Source organism: Crotalus tigris, unplaced genomic scaffold, assembly GCF_016545835.1.
Source record: "Crotalus tigris isolate CLP2741 ecotype Arizona unplaced genomic scaffold, ASM1654583v1 scf7180000023829.5930981, whole genome shotgun sequence".
Classification (NCBI taxonomy): Eukaryota; Metazoa; Chordata; class Lepidosauria; order Squamata; family Viperidae; genus Crotalus; species Crotalus tigris.
In genome coordinates this window covers 1,274,999-1,300,690 of record NW_024100213.1, presented here as the reverse complement: position 1 = coordinate 1,300,690, position 25,692 = coordinate 1,274,999, and the positions used below count along the sequence as shown (strand labels likewise).

At 39.2% G+C, this 25,692-nt stretch overlaps 1 protein-coding gene across 5 annotated transcripts; it reads right to left on the bottom strand.

Annotated features, from left to right (window-relative positions):
* Window positions 1-522: 522 nt before the first annotated feature.
* On the bottom strand, window positions 523-24,852 carry RFC4 (replication factor C subunit 4). Of its 5 annotated transcripts, none has more exons than XM_039321883.1 (12): window positions 24,537-24,852; window positions 24,023-24,103; window positions 22,034-22,186; window positions 20,671-20,749; window positions 17,077-17,156; window positions 15,093-15,212; window positions 14,000-14,143; window positions 13,208-13,328; window positions 11,280-11,405; window positions 8,972-9,052; window positions 4,807-4,923; window positions 523-724 (listed from the first exon to the last, which is right to left on the bottom strand). In XM_039321883.1, exons 3-12 carry the CDS (start codon window positions 22,159-22,161, stop codon window positions 629-631), a joined length of 1,092 nt encoding a protein of 363 aa, XP_039177817.1. In that variant the 5' UTR covers window positions 22,162-22,186; window positions 24,023-24,103; window positions 24,537-24,852; the 3' UTR covers window positions 523-628. The 5 variants fall into 5 exon arrangements, with proteins under 5 accessions (XP_039177817.1, XP_039177819.1, XP_039177816.1 ...); XM_039321885.1 differs by lacking the exon at window positions 24,537-24,852 and adding an exon at window positions 24,461-24,496; XM_039321882.1 differs by lacking the exon at window positions 24,023-24,103 and having other exon boundaries at window positions 24,537-24,844.
* Between the last annotated feature and the right edge of the window lie 840 nt (window positions 24,853-25,692).

The window sequence follows — 25,692 nt, the reverse complement described above, 5'->3', positions numbered from 1 at the left end:
CATGTTTGTGTGCACACTTTTCAGTCAGTATTGGCTCCTGGTAAGTACCTGGACATGTCCTTAACAATTTTCCTAGAAGGAAATCAGAAGTGATGTGCCACTTCCTATTTCCTAGGGCTGAGTTTGTGTGATTGGTCCAAGGTTGGTCAGCTGGCTTTGTAGCTAAGATGGGACTAGAACTCATGGTCTCCCAGTTTCTAGGCTAATGCCTTTAGTCACTATAGCAAACTGGTTCTCTATTGTAATAATATGATCTCTTAACCATAGCTTCTATTTTAATACAGCGTTCCCCAATCTTTCTGGGTTGGTGGCCTGGTGTGGGGAGGGGGGAGGATGGAGGGGCTGTGAGCACCTGTCCCCACTACTCACACAGCTCAGTTGCAAATAGATTGGGGAGCCCTGTTTTAACACTGCTAACAACCTGATCACCAGATGGGTTGTATATTATATGTATTGCTTCCCTCAGTAGCTTGTCTATAGAGTAGACCTGAACAAAAAAAAGTTATAATGAAAGCGATAAGATGAAAGTTCAAAGCAATGTCTATATTTACAGAACAGTTTGCAAACTGTGTGCCAAAACTACAGAGAAAAGGTCTATAGCCATCAAAAGGCTACTTGTCTCCTACAGTTAGCTATTCTGAATTAGCTGCTGCATCATGACTGCACAGATGCTGATCAACTGCAAGAACTCATCAGAACCATCTGCCAAGCACTTGTCTGTTTCCTGCAAAACAAAACAAAATATTTAAGATTTGCCAAGTTTGGTAACAACCATACGTGGTGGGTATAAAGCAAAATGTTTAGCAGATATATTTCCTCTTCCCTTGTAAAATATGCATCAAACTTTTTTTATTCTAGAGGAGAATGACACTAAACTGCCTGTCTCGTATTCATTAATATACAGGTGGTCCTCATTTAACAACTACTCATTCAGCAACCTTGTAACAGCACTCAACATGTAGCTATGACTGGACCTCATGCTTACAACATTGCAGCGTCCTGTAGTCATGTGTTCATTATATGCAACTTTCTCTGCCCATTTCCCACAAGCACAGTCAATGGGGAACCTGGCAGGAAGTCGTGGTTATCTGAGATCCTTGCTTAATGATTCACCAATCCTTAACTATGGCACTGGAAATATCACTCAGAGGAGTGCTCACATGGTTTTTCGATTTACAACCACATTGCTTAACTATAGAGTTTGGTCCCAATTATAACTGTTAATCAAGGACTACCTGTGCACATACAGAGACATAAAGTAAGTCTCTATTTTATTACAATATGTAAAACAGAACCAAAACAATGAACGTTATCAGCAAAACAGTTTACTAAAATTGCATACCAAATTTTAAAACTACTGAACTTTTTAGCCATTTTTCAGGCAATTGTTCTTCTAGTTGCCAGTACAGAAAAATCTGCTGGCCCAGTCTTTACCAACCTATACCCTCTAGATTTAGTTAGGTTATGCCTACTAAAACTTCCAGCTAACATGGAAGGATGTACGACAACTCGCCACAGCCCTCTCGCCGGTGCCAACTTGCTGCGGCCAACTCACCATGGGCAACTCGCCGCAGGACAAGAGTTATACTAATATAGAAGAAGTAGTCAAATAGAATCATTAAATGAAATTTTATCAAAATTTGTCCCCTTAGAGGTTCCCTCAATTGCATGTCTGGGAATCCCCCAGATAGGTATTTTATAATTTAATCTATAATAATACTTCTTCCAAACACGAAGTAAGGCATTCCTCAAAATATGTGATTTAAAAGTCCGATCAACTTTCTTATTAAAAATTAAATATGCATGCCAACCATATATTAAATCCCAACCTTCCAAAAAAAGAATATCCATATTTGTTAAATTAAGCCAATCACTTAACCAAGTTAGGGCAGCTGCATCATAATATAATTTCAAATTGGGTGCCTTAAGTCCCCCTCTTTCTTGAGCATCCTGTAATATCTTAAATTTAACCCTTGGTTTCTTCCCGGCCCATATAAAATTATTGATACCCTTTTGCCATTCCTCCAAATTTGCCTCTTTTTTAAGAATAGGTATCATCTGAAACAAAAAAAGAAACTTTGGTAGAACATTCATTTTTACAGCTGAAATTCTCCCCAACAATGACAATTGCAATTTTTTCCAATCTATTAAATCCTTTTGGACTTTTGCCCATAGTGGTTCATAATTGTTCTTGTACAATTTTCCATTTGAAGCAGTTAGATATACTCCCAAGTATTTAACCTTTTTTACCATCTGAAAACCTGTGGCTTTAATCAAACTTTCCCTTTCTTTAACTGACATATTCTTAGATAATATCTTAGTCTTATAATTATTAACTTTAAAACCAGAAACATTCCCATACTGTGTTATAAGTTCTAATAAACCATCAATCGCCTGATTCGGCTGTTCCAAAATTAAAACCAAATCATCCGCAAATGCCCGCAATTTATACTCATTCTTCCTTATCTTTACACCCTTAATTAACTTCGATTCCCGAATCTGAATCAATAAAATTTCCAATGTTAAAACAAATAACAATGGGGATAATGGACATCCTTGTCTTGTCCCTTTTTGAATATTAAAATTCTCAGTCAATCCCCCATTTACAACAATTTGTGCAGATTGCTGCTGATATATAGCTTTAAGTGCATGTAAAAAATTATCCCCAAAATTCATTTTCTCTACCAAAGAAAATAAAAATTGCCAGTCCAATTGATCAAAAGCTTTTTCAGCGTCCAAAAAGATAAAAGCCACAGGAATCTGATTATTCTTATCCAAGTACTCAATTAAGTTAATAATTTGTCTAACATTATGTTTCATATATCTCCCTGTTATAAATCCTGCTTGATCACTATGAATCAAGTCTTTCATAACCTGCATTAATCTATTTGCCAAAATTTTTGTAAAGATCTTATAATCAACATTCAATAATGAAATTGGCCTATAATTTCATATAAAGAATTGTTAATTTGTTCTGGTTCGAATTGGCATTTGAAATCCCTAGATGTATTAAGGCAGCAAAATATTCTACAGTCATGGTTTCAATATTTACAAATAATGGATAGATGGACTGTAGACAAGAAAGAGGGAATAACACTAGAAGATAGACAATTGGTTATTCAGATTAAAAACCAAGATCCGGCTCATATAAAAAGAATATATAATGTTTTATTAGAGTTAGATTCGGAAACAGAATTGGTTAAAGATTGTATGATTAAATGGGCTCAGAATATACAGGAGCCGATCTCATTGGATTTATGGGAGATAATTTGGATAAGAAATGTTAAATTTACACAAGCTCAAAATTTGAGAGAAAATTTTTATAAAATGTTTTATAGATGGCATTTAGATCCTAAAAAATTATCTTGTATGTATTCCAACATACAGCCCAAATGTTGGAGATGTGGCAATAATGATGCGACATACTTTCATATTTGGTGGAATTGTAAAAAAGTAAAGGCTTTTTGGATTATGATTTGGTGGAACATTCAAAAGATTTTTAGAAAGAAGATAAAGTTTACTCCTCAACTATTTTTACTTGGTATTTTTGTTGACTTAAATGAAAAAGAAACTACTTTGATGTTGAATTTATTAACTGCAGCAAGGTTACTAGTAGGTCTATATTGGAAGAAAGATTCTTTGCCTACTTTAGAAGAATGGATATTTAAAGTATCTAGTTTTGCAGAAATGGCAAAAATTTCTGCTTATTTAAAGGATCATACACAAGAAAGATATATTACTGTATGGCGAAGGTGGATAGATTATATTCAGAAAAAATATGGAATTAAAAAGTTTTATTTATTTTATGAATGAATATCAAATATTATAGAGAATTGTTTTATAAGTTATGGAGTTAAAGGTTAATTATGATATTTTTTTCTTTCTCTTTTTTTTTCTTTTTTCTTAATTATTATAATTTTCTTTTTCTTTTTTTTTCTTAACCCTGTATTCTGCTCTGGGAAGTGAAGGGAGGGGGGGTGGGGGTGGGAGGGAGGGTAAGGGGCGGGGTTCTCTATTTTAAAATTTTATTGTATTTTTATAAATGATTGTATGTTTTAAAAAATAAAAATTTTCAATAAAAATAAAAAAATAGAATCATTAAAGAAAAGACTGCAAAAGAGATATGAAACAAAATGTGAATTATTTTAAATAATTAAATTGAACTGTTGAATTGTCTGGCAGCAAATTGTCCCTTGGCAAGTTGACATGGCAAGTTGTCCCACAGCGAATTGGCCATGGCGAGTTGGCTGAAGTGAGTTGTCCCATTCCGTCATGGACATGGTCCAACCCACCTGAAGACACCCACCTGAAGATGGCTGAACTATCTATCATTGTTTTCATTTCACTTTTCCTAAGTCTCTATGGCAAAAATATTAGCTTATATTGAACACTTGTCTAAATTATAGGAAACAAGCAAACACATAAATGCATAGATAGCTACATCGTAGACTTCTCAATATTTTTTGTTCTTGTTACTATGAAGTAGCACAGGAAAATTGGTGAAGTTGCAACCACCACCATGAAACAATTTGTGAAACTGTTTTCCTTGCATCCCCCTAGCATATCCCAACTATTATCTATTGTCATAAAAGCAAACACCATTACATATACCAAACTATCATACTGATACTTTATGATTCTCTTTATTTACTTTTATTTATATATTTAGAAATCACCCATCTCTGTCTTACTGCATATGACTTCTAAAGTACAACTTCCCACAAGTCCTTAATGTTTCATATTCAGTTTTAACCACGTATTTCATTAGCCTCTGATAGAGCTCAAATGCAAGTACTTAAAACTTACAGCAAATTTCTCTATAATTACAGATTTTTGCTTGTCACTGAGGTCTTCTTTGTCAACAATGATATCGTGAAGCTGGTTTATCAGTTGAGTAGCTGCATAGCCTTCGCTGATCACATTCTATAAAGCAAGAGAGAAGAACAAATAAAGACTAGTATTAACAGCTGGATGTTATTCTTGACTTAAGACTAAATAGTTTAATGTTATTATTGGCTTAAAACCTAGTGAAAGTACTTCCGGTCCTATATAGTGAGGGGTCCTTGGTGGTCTCTGAGCTTGATTTTCTTGAAGACTTTTTATTAGCCAAACTAAATAACATCATCAGTGCCAATAAAGAGTGGGGTTTGCTCTCAGTTTATATTCTAGTGGCTTGCCTGTCAGTGTTGGTAGGAGTGGTCTTGGTGGTTCGTTGGCTAGGCCAGCGGTCCCCAACCCTGGCACAGGGCCACGGCATATCAGCAACTGGGGGCCCCTGGAGATTAATTATTAATTCCTTACTAGGATATATATGCTGCCCAAGGACTTGCTTGAAATATTACGAATGAGCACTATACAGAAATGGAAATTTACACAGATTTGAGCAACAGCCAGTGAAATAGATCATTTCAGTAAACTCCCTGCCTCCCAGAGATCATTCAAAGTGGCAAGGCTGTCAATACTTGGGATTTCATTTATTTACTCAGCCCTCAAGTTCCTAAACACCAACTAGATTCCTTCTTGTGCTAATGGAATGTTGCACTTCCATGCTGGTTTCACCGTCAACTGAGAGCTCAACTCAGCAAAGTCCTGCTTACCCGTCTGCATTCCAGGAGGAGCCAAACTATGCCATCCTTGAAGCATCCCCAAAATCCAGGATAGCAAAGTTGTACTCTCTCACAAGAAGACCCAGTCAGTGGTCATCCTTCTGCATCCTGCCCCCCCCCCCACCAGAGAGGTCAAGGTAGGAATCCCACAGAAGCCATCTCTTTCGGGAAAAGCAAAGCTTGATAGCCAGTGTGGCTGCCTCTTCTGGCATCCACCCAAATCAAAAGCAACAAACCACAAGCCTGGGGCACCCAGAAATAACAAATGAAATGGTTATGACAGTTTTTGAAAGTTTGCTTTTAACATAGAGCAGAACACATTCCATCAGGCTATTTGACGGTCCCAACAATGGGAGATGATTTTATATTGTTCAAGACTACTGCAGCATTAAGAAGAGGCTAGACTGTCACTTGTCTGAGTTGGTGTAGGTCAGGGATGTCAAACTCAATTTCACTGAGGGTAGCATAAGCATTGCAGTTGCCCTTGGGGGGGGGCTGGTGGGTATGGCCAGGGTGGATGCGGCCTACTGGGTGGGTGTGGAGGGAATGGGTGTGGCCTACTGGGTGGGCATGGCCAGCTCTATATTGTTTGCGTCAAGGGTGCCTGTGGGAGCCTGGGCAGGAGTGGGACAGACCTGAGGGTCTCTGGCAAAAGGGGGTGGGACCAGGGCAAGTGCCAAGGCATGGTCCACTGGAGGAGCCTCACTGTTCCTCTCAGGCCATGTGGGAGGGGGGGCTGGACAGTGGTGTGGGTTGCCTGGAGCCCTGGGCAGCAGAGGTCAAATGCCCAGCCTGGCCCCCAAGCACCCGTGGCGCTAAGCCCAGCCCCACTTCCCCAAGGGGGTGCCCAGCTGCACTTACCTCCTCCTCAAGGCTGCTGCTGCTGTGCTTGCTCTCCTTAGCCAGGTTGTTCATGATGGGTACCAGGGCAAAGTTAGAGGGAGACTGAATGTGTTTCAGCATAAATGGCCACCACAAAATTGTACATTGGCTCCCGGCCGGCCTGGGCCAGGGCCAAGGCAACGGGGGCCGTTCCCTCACTGTTTCCAGGATGGCTTCGCGGGCCACATGAAACCACTTGGCGGACTACATCCGGCCCCTGGGCCTTGTGTTTGACATGTCTGGTGTAGGTTTTCCTGCTTAAAGAGGGGTCTAGACTAGAAGACCTCCATTCCTTCCAGCTCTACTCTACGCTACTCTACTCTCTATTCTTTAAGAATATTTAAGAATAAATCAGATAATTGGACTGGTAACATCTGAGTTAACCAGAAGCTTTACTTGGCAGGAATAGGTGTTTCTGGCACTGCCCTATGAACAAAGTACTAAGAAGGTACTAAGAAGGTAGCAATCTTGTAACATTAACTGTTAAAGGAGACTCTAGTCTACAGGGAACATTTTCCCTTTCAGTTCTGCAGACCACCAGGATATAGATACTTGCTCTATTTTTAAAGTGGAATTTAAATCTTCCTCAATGTTCCTGCAGAGACTGAGGGATTGCTCTTGCAAACAGAGAAACAACCTATTCTAGTGTTGAATTTGCTTAGCTCCGAGGCAGATCACTGCTTATTCTAACACAATGTGAAAAATTGCTACCATTGCCAACATAATTACAGAATCTGAAACAACAGTGATACAAAGAAGGAGGGGAGTGTCAAGACTTCCAACTATATGTGGAAACTAAATTGCTCCCATAAGAATGTAGAATTTGCTTTGGGGGGGAAACATTCACAAATTCTTGTTAAAGCAGGAATCTTATCTGCAATGTCTCAGAAAATACCTGCTTAGGAAAATCACTTATATTCCTCCTCCCTTCGACCTACATGAGCTACTCAGTTATTTTGAGCCAGTGGATTTTATATCAATTTTTGAATACATAAATAAAGTTAACAGAGGCACTGCGTGGGGGAGGGTATGTTTGCTCATTCCATAAAATGTGTGTTGTAAAACATAACACCTGTCACAACTACCCATTTCTCAGAAAACAAATTCCTGAAGGCTTAATAAAATATATATTCCCCAAATATGTGTCCAAGGCAGAGATGAATCTCCAAAACACAATGTTACCCCTTTGAGCCAAGTTTTCTACTCCAAAATCCCATTTCACAAAAAAGTAAGTGGATGAACACAAAACAGATTTGTCCAAGAAACTAAATACCGTATATGCCGGCGTATAAGGCGACCTAGTGTATAAGACGACCCCCGTCTTCGGCGCCGAGTCGCATGCCTAGAAAGTCATCTTATACGCCAGAAACTACCAGTATTTCCGGCGTGTAAGACGACTCAGCGTATAAGACGACCCCCGACTTTGGCGCCGATTTTAACCCTTGAGAAAGTCGTCTTATATGCCGGAATATACGATATATGACTGACTGACTGACTGACTGGAGATTTCAACGCTGATTGCTAAATACATTGGTTCCTAAAAGCACACTCACTCTACAGAACACAAACTAATGACGATTACAGAATACAGGCAGTCCTCGTCTTGAGACCAGTTGAGCCAAAATATACGTTGCTAAGCTCAATTGCTAAGACGCAGTTGTTAAGTGAGTTTTGCCCCATTTTACGATCTGTTTTGGCACAGTTGTTAAGTGAATCACTGCAGTTGTTAAGCCAGTGACATGGTTGCTAAATGAATCTGACTTCCTCACTGGCTTTGCTTGTCAGAAGGTCACAAAAGCAGATCACATGACCCCGGGACACTGCAACGGTCATAAATATGAACCAGTTGCCAAGCTCTGAATTTTGATCACGTGACCACTGGGAAGCTGCAGCAGTCGTGTGCTGCAACAGTCGTAAGTGTGAAAAACAGTCGTAAGTCCCTTTTTTACCCCGATACAGGCAAAAAAAAATTACCTACACTAAGACCACTATGGCTATGCTGTGCTTTTCTTTCAAAGAGAATTTGGAGTGTGTGGAGACACTGAAATAGCCAGAGAGAGAGAAAGAGAGAAAATAGAGACACGAGAAGTAGACACGAGAAAAAAAAATAAGAGTGGAAAGCTTAATGGAAGGAAACACAGGAGTGCATCATACAGGAGTCCCAATTTTCATGTAAGATACACTGAAGTTGAACATTAATCAAGCTGAAAATAACATATCCTTACTGTACAAAGTGAGCTAGACAGTAAATTAACTCTAGGGAGTTACACTTCTCCTCTTAGGAGTGCTTTTCTACCTAAGGTCATAAGCCAAATAAATGTCAGGCAGTTCATGTTACATTGACACAAGATTAGCTTAAAGGCAGGCAGTTTTTAGTTTCAGTGTGTTTACGTAATTGTACTATGTACCACCTACCAGCATCGAAAAGAGCGTCCTATAATGCAAAATCCTACTTGCTATCTCTTTCAAATCTTAAAGCACACCTTTGTTACAGCTTCCAGTTTTTCAAAAGAGCCACTCTGACAGGCACTTAGCAATCCATCCAATATTTCTTTGGGGACAACCTAGAATATAAAGTTGTAGTAATAAACATAGATACATTGTCCATCTGATATCACACAAAACCTTTTCTTTTTATGTTAATCACCACGACAATAAGAAAATACAGCTACACAGGGAAAAATCCTTAGGTCACAAGCAGTTTAGTCTTTTCTCCCCAGGTTTTTCCAAGCAATGTTAGGCAGAAGAGGGGGAAAAAAGTAACAGTAAGACAAAGGCATGATCTTAAGAGAAAAAGAAAAGGGAATCATGGTTAAATCTACTTTATACCAAACCATTCACTTTATCCATATTTTTTCTATTCTTCTTCATCCTTGCTTCCAGCATATACACAGACCACTGTACCATACCCTGCCTTCTCTACTTGGTGACTCACACTTGTATTCAATTCACATACATTCGTCACCTAGCCATACTTGATGCTGCATCTTCTAGCTCAGTAATGGTGAACCTTTTAGAGACCGAGTGCCCAAACTGCAACCCAAAACCCACTTATTTATTGCCGGGGGCCAGGTGGGTGTGGCCCACTGATTGGGCGTGGCTGTGGTGGTCATGGCAGACTGGGTGGGTGTGGCCAAGCTGGGCCCTCCCCTCGATGTTGCTCGAGGGAAGGGACGCCTGTGGGGGCTGGGCAGGGTTGGGGGAGATCCAGCAGGTCTCTGGCAGGTGGGATGGTGGGTAGAAGGCTAGTCCTGCGGGGTGAGGCGAGGCAGGGTGGGGGTGCGAAGCCCTACCACATTCATGCCATCTCAGGGCAAGGCAAGGCAGGGGCCGGGGCAGCTGCTGCCTGACACCATTGGCCCCCGCACACAGAGGCCACCGAGCGCATGGGGGCCGACAGTGTCAGTCAGCAGCCACAGCCTGCCGGCCCCTCGACCGGCACACTCTGGGGCTCTGCAGCCCGCCACCAGCAGTTCAGAGAAGTGCCCACAGAGAGGACTGAGTGCCGCCTCTGGCACGCGTGCCATAGGTTCGCCACCACTGTTCTAGCTTATGCTACACCAATATTTGTAACATTTATCTCAATTTCATCTTCAACCTACCACGAACATTCCTATACAGTTGATAACGTGACCAGCACCATTCGAGCCACAGTGGCACAGTGCTTCGAATGCAGTACTGCAGGCTGCTTCTGCTGACTCAGCCTTCCATCCTTCCGAGATTGGTAAAATGAGGACCCAGATTGTTGGGGGCAAATAGGCTGACTCTGTAAACTGCTCAGAGAAGGCTGTAAAGCACTGTGAAACGGTATATAAGTCTAAGCACTATTGCTATTCTGTTACAACAGTGCTGAATAAGGGGTACTTACAACTGGTCCTTGAATTTCTGGCTATCCCAGCACCCTTGCTGTCATGTGATTGTGACTGGGCAACTGCCTCACAATTATGACAAAGTGTCACATGTAAGTGATTACCATTTGCAATCTTTCCTGCCAGATTCCACAAGCAAAATCAATGGGGAAGCTAGCAGGGAAGACTGCAAATCACTCTGGTAAGTCTTCTGCACCTGCCACACTTATGCAGGCCTTCATACCCCCTCCAGTAGCAGCAACCCAAGCCCCGCCCCACTGCTTCTGCCCTGCCTACACCCTCCTGGGCCCTGAAGCAGCGAAGCCCTACCACATTCATGCCATACTGATCACCCACACACTCCCAATTTTCTATATATCCACGTTATTGGATATGTACAAAAGGACCTGGCTGAAGCATTAAACATTAAACAGGAAATACAAGTCATAAATCAAAAGAATGACCTAAAAAGTGATTTTTTGGCAGATCTACAAGAGATTTTTTTTTAAACCTTGAAGTAATTGGTATGAAAGAATAAAGAAGAATTGAAGAGAAATTCAATCTTATGACAATATTTGATTAAGGATTAAGCCTGCTTGAAATAAAAGAATTTGTTTATACTTCTGATGAAGGTAGGAAACCACTTCTTCATATTAATTCTTTTCTTCTTCTTTATTCGGTATTCTTCTTTCTTGCATTTTTTTCCTATTCTTTTTCTCTAAGTTTAGTTCACATTAGATTTTACCACTACAATTAAAATTCTTAATACAAATAATAGCAAGATAAAAATGTATCTCTCCCACATGAAACTCTCAGAGCATTATTCTAGGCAAGTCTTTAACAGTATGTGTGCAGCTTCTGAAGCCATGTCTTTAATGAAAAATCATAATTTTCAATCATCACTTTTACGACAGCAAATACATCATCTCGAAACAAGGCTTACCCCTGCAATTTCAATAACAATTTCCTCTGTCACTTCTTTTCCGCCTGTCAGTCGTGTCGCACTCTGAAGAAGCGTGATTGCTTTTCTCAAATCTCCTTCTGCCACACGAACAAGGTAATCGATTGCCTACATAACACAATAAATATTTAAAATAAAAGAAACCCCAAAGAAATCATACGGAGAAAAGGGAAACAGTGAATACCATTTTGCAAAGCACACTTTTTATCACATTATACTAAATTTGGAGCTTGTTAATAATCTGTGGTGGAACCAGGATGGGAGTGGAACTTCCATGGTTATTCTCCTTGATGTCTAACAACTTTTGAAATCGCCAGTCGTGGTATCCTTTTGGGATAGCTCATAAGACTAGGGTTAGGAATAAACCACAGTTTTATGGAGGTTTTCCTTCCTTTGGAGTCAGTTTCAGTTAGTCAGGTGGGACTGTTGAGGTTGTCTGGAGACAGTGCAGGTTTGGTGGGGGAGGAACCATCAACTCAATCCTACCAAGATTGAGTGACTGTGGATGTTTGGGCCACCTAGATTTGGGGATATTCTATTTTTAACCTTAGATGGCAGAATAAATCCACATTCGAAAGTGATGCACACTTCAGGAGTCTTCCTACACTATCAGCTCCTGCTCAATCAGCAGGTGGAAGCTGTACCAAGGAAGGCCTTTGCGCAGCTTCATCAGGTACACCTGTATTGTCCTTTCCTAAATCAAGAGGCACTTCAGGCAGTCAACTCATGCTCTGGTCATCTCACAGCTTGACTACTGCAATGCACGCTGCAGGGGGCTGTGCTTCAAGATCACCTGGAAGCTTCAACTAGCCCAGAATGAAGCTACATAGGCAGTGATGGACGTATTTCAGTATGTCCATGTAATACTTCTGCTTCACGAGCTGAACTGGTTTCCAGGTTGGCTTCCAGGTGCAATTCTAAGTACTAGATATTACCTATAAAGTCCTACATAGAATAGGGACTGGTTACTTTATGAATTGCCTATTTCCTGTGGTGTCTGGTTGATTCCAACAGTTGGCATGCTCCAAACTCCTTTGAGACACAATCCATCTATCAGGACCCTGGAAGTATGCCTTCTTTGATTCAGTGTTTGCCCACTGAAGAGAGGTTCCCCTTGAGATCCAGGTGCTTACCACCCTGATGGCATTCTGGTGGGTCTTAAAAGACTTGACTGATGTCCCAGGCTTTGGGCTAAGGTTTGGCGTCCCTTATGGGTGTGTGATATGTTTGTTTGACTGGATCTTCCTTCAGCTTATTGCTGTTTTTAATCTGGATTGTATATTTGTTGTTGTTTTTAGGCAGGTAGGCAGGCAGGCAGGCAGGCAGGCAGGCAGGCAGGAAGGAAGGAAGGAAGGAAGGAAGGAAGGAAGGAAGGAAGGAAGGAAGGAAGGAAGGAAGGAAGGAAGGAAAGGTTTCATTTATGGTTAGCCACAGATAATTCAATCCTCATTAATGCAGGTAATGCATTTCTTTCGGAAGTATGGGTGGAGAGGGCATGTTAAACTTCTATTGAACTTTGGTGACTGGAGTGTGAAGTCCAAATGTTTATGTACAATCTCCAAGTATTACATTTAAGCTCATCTTCCTAATCCTGGCTATTTGGAATTAGTATCAATGAAATTAGAGGTCCCGTTTTGGAAAGGTTATTCTAAGTCTGCTTCTCAGATGAAGGAACATACAATTAAACTTTATAAGCTGTATTTAATACAGCAGAGGTTTCTTTTCCCCTGTCCAAGGGGATCCTCCAGTACTGTGCTGCAGCTCTAAGCTGTGTGCAGGAACCTTTGGGAGGACAGGATATTCCATTCACAAACGTTACCTATTCTACTGGCAAAAAAAACCATTAATGAATAAAACCTTTTTGTTCACAATATTAAGACAAAGAATTTTATAATTAACTGGCATGTTACCTCATTGCTGATTATCACATTTTCCTTTTTAGCAATGTCTAGAAGTCTCTGGCATTGGATTTTGTCAGAAAGTGGCTTGAAACGAAATTTGGAGCATCGAGATGTAATTGGTTCAATGATTCTATCAAAGACAGGAAGAGAAACTCAGCAATTGGAGGACTCTGTTCTTATTTTCATGCAAGAGAGTGTCTTTCCACAACCTACGAAGGTTTCCCCGCCCAGTCGTGTCTGACTCTAGGGCACAGTGTTCATCTCTGTTTCTTAGTCAAGGGAGCCAGCATTGTCCAAAGACATTTTTTGTGGTCATGTGTCCAGCAAGATTATACAGCAAAGGCGCAGGGAACACTGTTACCTTCCCACCAAAGTGGTACCTGTTTATCTACATACATTTGCTTGCTCTCAAACTGCTAAGTTGGCAGGATATACATTTTCACGTATTAGCATTGTTATCACACTCATTTTTTTCCCGACAGTAGAACATAATTGTCTTTAAAATTCAAATGCATTCTTTGAGATAACCAAGTATAGACTCAGAATTTATGAATGGTCACATCTGGTTATTATCTGGATGGGAAAACACCAGGAAATCCCAGGGCTGAAGGCTAGAGTGGGAGGCTGAAAAATTAGCCAAAAATAGACTGAGTTATAAAAACATCTATAACATTCCCCAGAAAAATCTCAGCAATATACCCATGATGCTACCAAGAGATGAGTGGACTCAAAGGTGTATTTATCTAGTGTATTTTTCGTAAGAGTAAATAAATACAAACACACGCTGTAATTTATACACACCGGCTGATGTAATTACAGATAAGGCAGAATCGTGTGGTCTTAGATTCCTTCTCCATGGTGCGCCTTAAAGCTGCTTGAGCTGCCGAGGTCATAGAATCTGCCTCATCCAGGATTATGATCTTAAAAGGCGGGCATGGTCTGCCGCTAAACACAAACAATCACAAAAGCACGTGTGAGTCATTTATGGTGCTAGCACAAGCATTGCTGTCAACAGTCTACTGGCAAACACATTCTGACGTAAACATTGCTTACCATTCAGAGCCTACAGTGGGAAAAATTCTAAATTGAAACTTTCCCCATTCTGTTCCCCAACTTAACTAAATATTGTTGCACTGTGGAACTGTCTCACTGTTATTTGAAAGAGGCCACATTATTTTCTGCTAGAGCTTTTATTTCCCATGGATTCCTTTATGGAAAGTGTTGGCATTCACACACTGCAGGTATTTTTGTGACTTCCCCAAATTTGTCCATGCTTAACAAGGCCACAGTTTCGGGCCTTTTAGGAGGTAAGTTTAAGGGCAACATCTGATCCTTGAGCTTTACAGAAGCATAAGGCATCAATTTCACCTTTCAAAGGGGGATTTAAGAATCCAAAGGAATGTGATTTTAGCTAAAGTAGTTGTCTCTAAATCCCAGAAAAAAAAAGGAAAAAACCGGCAGGAAAAAACAGGCCAAATACTTTTCCTGCTTTAAATTTTCCATATGGCTTGTATCTCTCCTTTCTGCCTTAGTGTATTCAAAAGAGAATCAAAAAATTAATCTATTTCTTACCAAATTCTGATCAATAGAGTGCAAGAGAGATTACCCAAAGGGATAGTTAAAGCTATTTCAATTAACTGGAGGACTTAATTTAAGTATTTTAATAAATTACATTACATTTCACAGTGCCTACACATGGTCTATCGGAGACATTAGCAAAGATATGTAGTTAGTGAATGATAAATTTCCTAAGATTATACATAAAGTTCAGATGACTCACTAAGACATCATTTGAGAGCCTCATAGTGCAGTGCTGACTCGTAGCTTATTTTAGCATTACAAAGCAACTCATCTTAACCTGGAATAGAGTGAAATACTATCCGAGAGCGCTTACTCTGAACGATTTCCCGAAACTGTTAATTGAGCAAAAGTCTTGACTTTCTCTCGAATGACTTGTATTCCACGTTCATCAGATGCATTTAATTCAAGGACTCTCTGCCGGAACAATTCAGGACTATTTAAAACAAAAGAAATGTAAACATCTTTTAATAAATTTCTTAAGAAGAACTGCTAATCCTGGTTCACATTTTGAATTCTAATACAGTCAACCGCTATAGCATCCTTTCTGTAGAGTACAGGGACACAACTTTTATGTAAACATTAGTTTAGCCTGGATAGAGGGGAGGGAGTGAAGAAAAAAACTGAGGATTGTCCCATTTTTATTCTCTTTAGGGGGAAGAGAGAGAATCTGTCCTACTTTCAAGATTCTGTTACTGCATTCTATAATAATAGAAGAAGTAATAGAAAATGAAGAAGCTAAATTGCTCTGGGACTTTAGAATTCAGAAAGACAAGTACCTGCTACATAAAACTCCAACAACTGTTGATAAGAAAGAAAAAAAGACTAGACAGTGGGCATGGCAGTACTTGGAGACAGCAGAAGAGAAGAGAAAGAATTAGAGAAGATAACAAAATACAAAGACCTGCAAATAGAAACAGAATGACTGTGACAAAAGAAAACAAAGGTAGTAGCAATAGTAATAGACATTTTGGGTGCAATCCCAAAACATCTGGAGCACAACTTGAACACCATTGGCACTGACAAAATCACCATCAATCAATTGCAAAAGGCAATTTTACTTGGAACAGCTTACATCCTGCGATGATACCATTAACACCATGAAACATCCACATCTGCCTATCCTAGGTCCTTGGGAAGGATTTGATAGATGGATAAAAATGCCAAATGTAGTCTGAACATCTATCTGAGATGAACCATAACAATAAAAGAATTCCAATGTTCAAGCAGTGTCTGTTTCGCAAGCTGGTCTATCTTGAAGAGCTGACACTTCCCCATTATAGTGCCTTCCAGATGCATTGGGATTCAAATGCCCAGATTTTCCCAGGGGGCAAGGCTTCTGACTGAAATTCTGGAATTTGCAGTCCTACTACATCTAGAAGCTCAAGTTGTGGAAAGCTCAATTACAAGAATGTAAATTTTAGTTGACAACAGTTAGCATCAAAATACTTTTCTGCTCATTTCAAATCAAACCTAGTTTTGGGTTACTTCTGGATCAACTTAATGCCCAGAAATATATCAAGGGCTCTGTAGATACCACCCTTAATGCTCCCCTGATTTTATTAGTTATTTGGAATCTTTAATGAAAATAATACACGGGGAGCCATCATTCCCCAAATAAATAATCAAATTCAAGCCTAATCTAAATTTCCAACAATGCTTTGGGGATTCATACAGACTTCATGGGATTTAAAAAATAAAATAGGGGTGGTTCTTTGGAAATGTGCCCTAGGAAAAAAGATGGAAGTGATAGAGATCATCCTGGTGGACTAGAGAATCTGGTGAGAAGCAAACTGATCACCCTGCCTTTTGATAAAGCAGAATCTCTTATGCTCAGCAAGGCAGTTATTTCACAAGGCTGCTAAAATAGGGTCTCAAAATTCCAAATCTGCCTACTACAATAACTTGCAGCATTTAATCCTGCCTGTTAAATTCACACTCCCTTGTATGTTTCTGAAACAGGACAGAGAAACATGTTTTGGACAACATATCCCATTTTCCCTGGAGATTTGACACACAGGTTGGGGTTGATGATACTGGAATCCAAAACAATGTGTGGTAACTTTCCCATCACTGTCCTAGATATTGTATTTGCACCCATGTCCACATTTAGGAATTCTTCATTCTTCAGCTGGCCAACAATCCGCATCACAAACATACACTATCTATTTTATTCTTTATTCTGAACAGGACCCATTCTTACTGTGCTATAAAATTTCAAGATGTTCATGCCAGAAACACTAATGAGTAGAACAACGCATGTATAGAGTCAAATTCAATTTCACTGAACTCCATATTACCCAAAGAGTTCTCTAGCTGCTGCCAAAATAGTAGATGTTTTCCCAGTTCCAGGAGGGCCATAGAACAAAAGGTTGGGAAGCTACAACAGAAAGAAATTTTAAAAATATGATATTTAGTAAATACATACTTTCTTATTTTTCAAACAACCACAATTATAAGAAAAAATATTATTAGAGAGGGAAAAAATTCTGCAACTTGTATGTATATTTTCTCTACCTGCTGTTGCTATGTTCTATTTCAGGGGTCTTCAAACTTGGCCCTTTTATGACTTGTGGACTTCAACTCCCAGAATTCCTCAGCCAGCGTGCCTGGCTGAGGAATTCTGGGAGTTGAAGTCCACAAGTCATAAAAGGGCCAAGTTCGAAGACCCCTGTTCTAAACTTACTGAAAAGAAAGGCCAGTGGGTTTAACAGAACTTAATTCCAGGGAAATGTATAAAAGAATTGCAGAATTAATGGCCATATTTAAACAGGGCTGTAATATGACCCATCTATGATATTGTATTCTTTCCAACAATGAAATTAATGTACTTGCAGGCAGCTTATTCAGATTCAGAAAAGATTAGAAATACATGGAAATTTATAAATTACAATTCACACGGTAAAACTATGTTAGAGAACTATGGAATCTACATAGAAAGTACATTCCAACAAAATAGAGATGCAGTTATTCAAACATGTCTGAATATTGAAAGCAAGGCATTTAAGATAATGGTGAAGACTCAAATAAATATTGTAGGTTTGTGTTTAATGGTCTTTTCTTTGAGCAGATACCTATATAGTACCAAAGGGAGCTTTCAAAACCCCACCATGTTAACAAAAAAGACAAAAACAAAAAAACCTTAGTATTTTGTAGAAGATACTAGAACCAGAAACCTTCCAACATGCAGAGCAAGTTGCTTAGTTCTTTTTTCAATCTGAGCCAGTAAGATTTTTTCAAATAATTAATATTCTTAGGGAGAAGCAACAGCATTTTTTAAAATTATTGATATATATAATTTACAATTATTCTAAGTTGCTTTGTAAAGAAAAGTATTAAGAAACATAAAGAGGGACATAAGACATCATTAACAGCAGAAGCTATAAGCCACTCCAATAAAGTAGATTGCAAAGTATATTTAGAAATTTAACTGCTGCAAATTTTAATACCTTGCAATATGTAAACCAAGCTTTTAAGAAGTACAGTGTTTATTTAGTGATCAAAGTTACAACAGCACTGAAAAAAGTAGATTAAGACCATTTTTTCACATTTATAACTGTTGCAGCATCCCTGTGGTCATATAATCAAAATTCAGACACTTGGCAACTGCTGCTGCATATTTATGACAGTTGCAGTGTGCCAGGGTCATGTGATCACCTTTTGCAACCTTCTAACAAGCAAAGTTAATGGGGAAGCCAGAGTCACTTAACAACCATGTTATTAACTTAACAACTGCAGTGATTCACTTAATAACTGTGGCAAGAAAGGTCATAAAATGGAGCAAAACTCATTAACAACTGTCTTGCTCAGCAACAGAAATTTTGGGCTCAATTGTGGTCCTAAGTCAAGGACTACTTGTACTATCAAATGGCACATGCAATATCAATGGCAGTAGTAACTACAGTATGATAAAAACATTGCTGCTTTAATATTCAGGAAGCTGGCTCCTTTATTCACAATAAGCGTCTTTCAAGAGTTAAGGGTATACTTGAATTTTTTTTTTTTTTTTTTTTTATTGAAATTTTTCAAAAGTTTTACAAATAAAAATCCACCCCCCCCTCCCCAACCACCCCACCCCCCCCCCCGACTTCCCAGAACTGAATATAGGATTATTTAACAAATATTTTAAAAATAACATTTGCAATTTATAAAATAATTAATAATAATAATAAAAATCACAATAATAATATATATAATAATAATATAGATAACATAAACTTTAAAATGAATAATATATACTAAAAAAGAAAAAAAAAAAAATAAAAAGAGAAAAGAGAGAGAGAAAGAAGAAAGAAGAAAGTAGACGAAAAATAAAGCATATATATATATATATAAAAAAAATATATGAATAATAATACATAAAAAATGTATATATATAAAAAAGAAAAAGAAGAAAGAAAGAAAGAAAAAACAATCATTACAAATTATAAAAAGGCTAAATAATATTTTTCCATATCCAAATTATGTTGTATAAAATTTATCCATTTTTCCCATACCGCAAAAAATTTTTCTTGAGATTGCTCCTTTAAGAAAGCCGAAATCTTTGCCATTTCTGCCAAATACGAAACTTTATGAAACCATTCTTGTAAAGTAGGCAAAGATTCCTTCTTCCAATATTGTCCTATTAACAACCTAGCGGCTGTAATCAAATTTAACATCAATATAACCTCCTTAGCATCACAGTCAATAACAATACCTAGTAAAAATAATTGCGGAGTAAATTTTACCCTCCTTTTAAAAATTCTTTGAATATTCCACCATATCTTAATCCAAAAAGCTTTTATATGCTTACACGTCCACCAAATATGGTAATAGGTAGCATCCAAATATCCACATCTCCAGCATTTCGGCTGTAGATTAGGGTACATAATGGACATTTTCTTTGGGTCAAGGTGCCATCTATAAAACATCTTATAAAAATTCTCTCTTAAATTTTGCGCTTGTGTGAATTTAACATTTCTTATCCAAATAAGTTCCCAAATATCCATTGAAATCGTTTCACCAATATTCTGTGCCCATTTAATCATACAATCTTTAACTAGTTCAAGTTCTGAATCTAATTCCACTAAAACCCCATAAACTCTCTTAATATGGGTTGGCCTTTGATCTCTTACTTGTTTTAAAAAAATTTCATCTTCTCTAAGCCAGCCCATTTTACAATCCATCTTCCATCTATCCACTATTTGTCTATATTGGAACCATGAATAAGTTAAGTTTTCATGTGTTAATTCTTCCAAAGATTTTAACTGCCAGTCTTGGCCATCCCATCTTAATAACTGTACGTAAGAGACCTTGTCCATATTTACCCCTTTCCTTATACCTTCTATGGCATGCCGAGGTATAGCCCATAATGGTATTTTGAAGTCACTTTTATAATACTTTCTCCACACTCTTAGCAAAGAGTTTCTTATAATATGAGACTTAAAAACCCAATCCACTTTTTTATTAAATATTAAATAGGCATGCCATCCAAAAAATAGGTCCCAACCTTCCAAATGAAGTATTTCTGTATTTGTTAAATTCACCCAGTCGCTAATCAATGTCAATACTACAGCATCATAATACAATTTCATATTTGGTACCTTGAGTCCACCTCTCTCACGAAAATCTTGCATTATTTTAAGTTTCACCCTTGGTTTTTTCCCTGCCCAAACAAATTTATTAATACCTTTTTGCCATTCATCTAAATTACGTTCGTTCTTTAAGATAGGTAACATTTGAAACAAAAAAATAAACTTTGGCAGGACATTCATTTTAATAACTGCAATTCTGCAGGGTATACTTGAATTTTGATATTAGTTGTAAGCCAATGAAGAGCGGGCAATGGTACAAATTTTTCCCATTTTCATTTAATTTCCACATGAAATAATTATTTTAATGACTGCAGCACTCACATCAACTCCCTGTAAGGATTTCTTCAATACTGCCACAACTTCCTCTTGAAACGCAACATCATCCATGCATTTTGGACGGCTAGATGTTTAAAAATGAACACACCATTAAATGCTGTACTAATTACTCTTTAGAAATCAAAAGGAATATTACGATTATAGTATCATCAGTGCTCTATCACTGGAGATTTTCAAGAAAAGATTAGATAGCCATTTGTCTGAAATGGTACAGGGCAGGGGTAGGCAACCCTGGCTCTTTTATGACTCATGGCCTTCAACTCCCAGAATTCCTGAGCCAGCCATGCTGAGAGGAAAGGGAGAGGTTTCCCCTCACTATGGCTAACTCAGGAATTCTGGGAGTTGAAGTCCATGAGTCATAAAAGCCAAGGTTGCCTACCCCTGGTACAGGGTCTCCTGCTTAAGCAGGGGGTTAGACTAGAAGACCTCCAAGGTCCCTTCCAACTCTTATCCTTTAGCTCAAAAAGCTTTGCACCTCTTTTATTGTTTAGAAGTGTGAACATGTAGTTGCCACAATAACAGAATCTAAATTCCAAATATTAATGGTCTTAATAAGATGAAGGCAATCAATGATACATTATTCAAAGAAAAAAAATCAAAATTATACAAATATATAACTATTGTGTTATAGTTACTGAGCGTCCATATAATCTTTTCCAATCTCCTTAAGTGGTCCAGTGAGCACATATGGTAGTGTCATTTCAAGTAATGACTGAAATAATGCAAGAGTCTAAATATATTTTAAAAAATTATTCCTATGAGATGAAGTGAAACAGAACATTGTACTGTACCGGCTCTATTTCAGGGCTTATATTTTCTGTTGAACAGTAACATTAGAAATAAATGAACACAAAGCACCAGAGCAGATCAAAGCAGATCATTGCAGGCTTTCATTTTTTCACAAAGTCCCGTATAGTCTTCTGCAAGCAGCTCCACCTGCACCCCATTGTATATTGGTCCTTCCTTAGCTATCTTAATTTTAATGGTAATACTGGTTTAATGATATTATATTATCATTTTTATCTTATGGTTAGCTTCCTAGAGTCACTTGATGGTGAAATGAATAGCATATACTTTTAATAAATAAACTCCCCTAACAATAAAAACATGGGCCAAACTTACTTTGGACTAGCATGAATATCCTTGTCAATAAGTATGCAGTCCAATTAAATGCAGAAGATCAATGAAAGACAGACACAGAAAAAGCAGACAGATCTGGTGGTTACAATCAAAAAGCTCTTTGTAACACCTCCTGGACAAGACATCCTCATTCCCCAGGAGTTCCAGTCTACACATTCATCCTCAGTGATTACATTACTCAGATTCCAAACCAGAGCAAAATTCTTACTATTTTTCAACCCAAGGACTGGGTCTGGGTTTCTTGCTCTCCCCACTGCTTCCTGCAGTTGCAGGGGCTCCCCGTTCTTTAGTAGAGAGAGGTTTAGCACTGACTGGACCTTTCAAAAATGCCTGCATTGTTGCTTTTTTTCACCGTAGCAACCTGTAATGGGAGGAATGGAAAAGGATTATTTATTTATTTATTTATTTATTTATGAGACTTATATACCGCTTTAAGTGCGAGCACTCTCTAAGCGGTGTACACCAGTAAGCAATGTATGTGTATGTGTATATGTATATAAATATATATATATATATATATATATTTTTACATTGCCCCCAACAATCTGGGTCCTCATTTTACCTACCCCGGAAGGATGGAAGGCTGAGTCAACCTTGAGCCGGTGAGATTTGAACCGCTGACCTGCTGAACACAGTCAGCTAAAGTGGCCTGCAGTACTGCACTCTAACTGCTGCGCCACATGTATTACTGGTCTGCCTTGAAAAATTATAGTATAAGTAATCTTCAACTTACAATCGCAATTGGGACCAGAATTTCCGTTGCTAAGCAAAGCCTTGTTTAAGTGAGTCACACCTGATTTTACTACTTTTGCTACAGATGTTATGAGAATCACTGTAGTTGTTAAGTGAATCACACAGTCATTAAGCAAATCCAGCTTCCGCCATTGACCTTGCTTGTCGGAAGTTGCTGGGAAAGTTGCAAATGGAGATTATCTGATAATGGGATGGTACAACCATCATAAATGTATGCTGGTTGCCCAGCCCCCAAATTTTGTTCATGGAGATGGGGTAACAGTTGTGCGAGGACTGGTCATAAATCATTTTTTTCAGGGCTACTGTAACTTTGAATGGTTACTAAACTAATGGTTTTAAGTCAAGGACTACCTGCATTACAACTGCTCTTGTAACACAATGGTTCCATTTTACTCAGTGTACTCAACAACTGTCCAAGACCTTTGGGGAATCACATTCATTATCCAGCAAGAGAGATCAGTGTCTACTATTCTATATTCTAATACACATTTAGAGAACAATAGGCCATGCATTTGACAGGCAATTACCATCACACACTGAGAACTTTTAAAGAAAAATACACAGAACCCCAAGATATGAACCCAAAGACATATGTAACTCAACCAGCTTGTTTTCACTCTGTTCAAATACATACCGTAGTAGGAGGCAAACCGTGTTAGTGTATAGTAGCCAAAAATCCAAAATATGGTAGCACTTTTCCTGACTAATAAACGTTATTAACAGACATGAGGCGGGTATGTGTGTTGCAGCTCACTTCATCAGATTGATGGAGTGGGTAACTCATGTAAGGTTTAAAAGGGGAAGAAGTGGGAAAAGACAAGATAGCTTAGGCCAGTGGTTCTCAACCTTTTTAATGCCGTGACCCCCCAACTGGTCGTAAGTCAAGGACTACTCAACCGGTCGTAAGTCGAGGACTACTCAACTGGTGCAGCACCGTTTGCAGAATGGGACTTTTGGCGGGCTCAGCAGGGCAGAGACAGCCTGGACAATTCCTATTGGCTTTTGAAAGCCAATAGAATTAGACTCTATTCAAGAGAGTCTATTCTATTGGCTTTCAAAAGCCAATAGAATAAAAGGGAGTAGCACAGCTAAGAAAAAGGGGGAAAAAATGGCGGACTGCGTTGTTTGGCGACCCCCGTGAAATGGTCGTTCCACCCCAAATGGGGTCCCGACCCACAGGTTGAGAACCACTGGTTTAGGCAGATGCAGATTATATGTGAGACAGATCTGGAGTAATTTATCCATGAACAATCGCAACACATTGAAACATCCATTATGTTTGTTGAAACCTTTTGAAACTGGCTGAATTCTTCTAGGTTCAGCAACATCTCCCTCCTTGACGCAGTCGAAGTGTCTTTTTTCCAAAATGGTCGCTTGAAATCTGCACCAGGAGGGACTTCAAGAGGGTAAAAGCAGGGCAAATGAAGTCACTTTGGGCAATTACCTCTGCCTGTAAACCCGTGCAGCTCACAAAGTCCGTCAGAAAAGGTGCTACCGGTTTCATCCTGGTCTCTCACTCGGTCTCCTAACAGAACAAACGCGTCTTATGCTTTCCCACCTGTCTCTATTTAATCAAAAGGCCTGTTCACACAACCGGCCAGTGGGGCTGAGTACCTCGTGGCCTTCTTCCTAACCACTTGTGTGAACCAGCTACCATTAAGGCTTCGCAGAATCCCCCCCCCCCTACGTTGCACCGTGAACCCGTGTACCGTATTGTGTGAACGAGTCCTTCTCCAGAGACTCCCAACTTCTCTGGAAGGACAGAAGGGGCGGGGCGGGGGCGGAGCCACCCCAAAGAACAGGCCCAGAGACAGAGAGTGGTCGAGTCCACAGCGGTGGGCCCGTTTCTAATTTAAAATTGCATGCGGGGAAGACAAAATACCGGAGCCCATCGTCCGCAGCCGCTTCCCGAGAACCACTTCCGAATCTTTCGCGGATTCTCCCTCAGCGCGCCTTACCTTTCAATTCCCGCCAAAACCAGTCTTTATCCTCGCCCCAAAGGCGGGGCCAACTCCGGAAGGATACGAGGCACTCTAAGGGAGCTAGCGCACCATAGAGAACGCCCTGTGGGCCGGACTGAAACCAGAAGCTAGCCTCCTGACGTATCACGCCATAAATTATGTCATCTACTGCACTGACGTCACCTAGAAAAAAAAACCAGGCCCGGTTTACAATCTAGAGGTGCGCATGCGTGGAACTGCAGCTCCTCCCTCCTCCCGTTAGGACACAGGTGCGAGTCACCAAAGGTCATATGCGAGAGATGCGCAAGCGCACTTTCGTCTCCGCCGTCTTGTATTAGTGATGTCAGGCTTCCCGCAAAAAAAAAAAAAAAAAAGAGCAAAACCGGTGTTGAGCAAGCGTACTGAGGGCTTTCGGGTTGTGGCTTCTACCATTCCTACGAAGCGTGATGTTGTCTTGCATATTTGCCAGAACTCAAATGTGCAGTTTCTCAAGGAACTTTAGCACACATATATGCAAGAACTATATACACCCACGCAGTGACATCCACCTGTCTTAAAGCAAACCCAATATCACTGGAAGCTTCTCCGCTATAGCTTTGCACGAAATCATACATTATAAATTATATTCATTTAGGCAGCACTTGATTTAATTTATTAATAAATAAAGAGTCTCAATTTATTTAACAAGACCAATGGATGCAAAATGACCTTTACTCAGAAAACATTACGTTAACAGTAATGGCCAAAATTGTGGAAACCTTTTGGGAAAAGCGTACAATAGAAATGCCACCTTTGGTTAAGTTTCCACCAATTTTTCTTCTAGTTTCTTTATAACTGTAGCTTTGTTCACTTAATAATACTATTTTACATCGCTTTCTGGGCAGCCAGTCAATTCTTTGCATCATTACTTTAATTTTATTACATTTCACTAAATGAAAGAAAAAAAAACCCAACCAATCTGATAGCAATCACATAACACATTGACAAATGTCCTCCTCTCAGCTTCAATACATGACATCAATAATTGAATCCTACTGTGATCTGATTGGCTCATTGCCAAAACAAGATGACAGCTGATTGGCTCTCTAAACACTCACACTCATTGGCTACAATCAGATGAAGGAAAGCTACCTGATATCAACCTAAGCAAGTT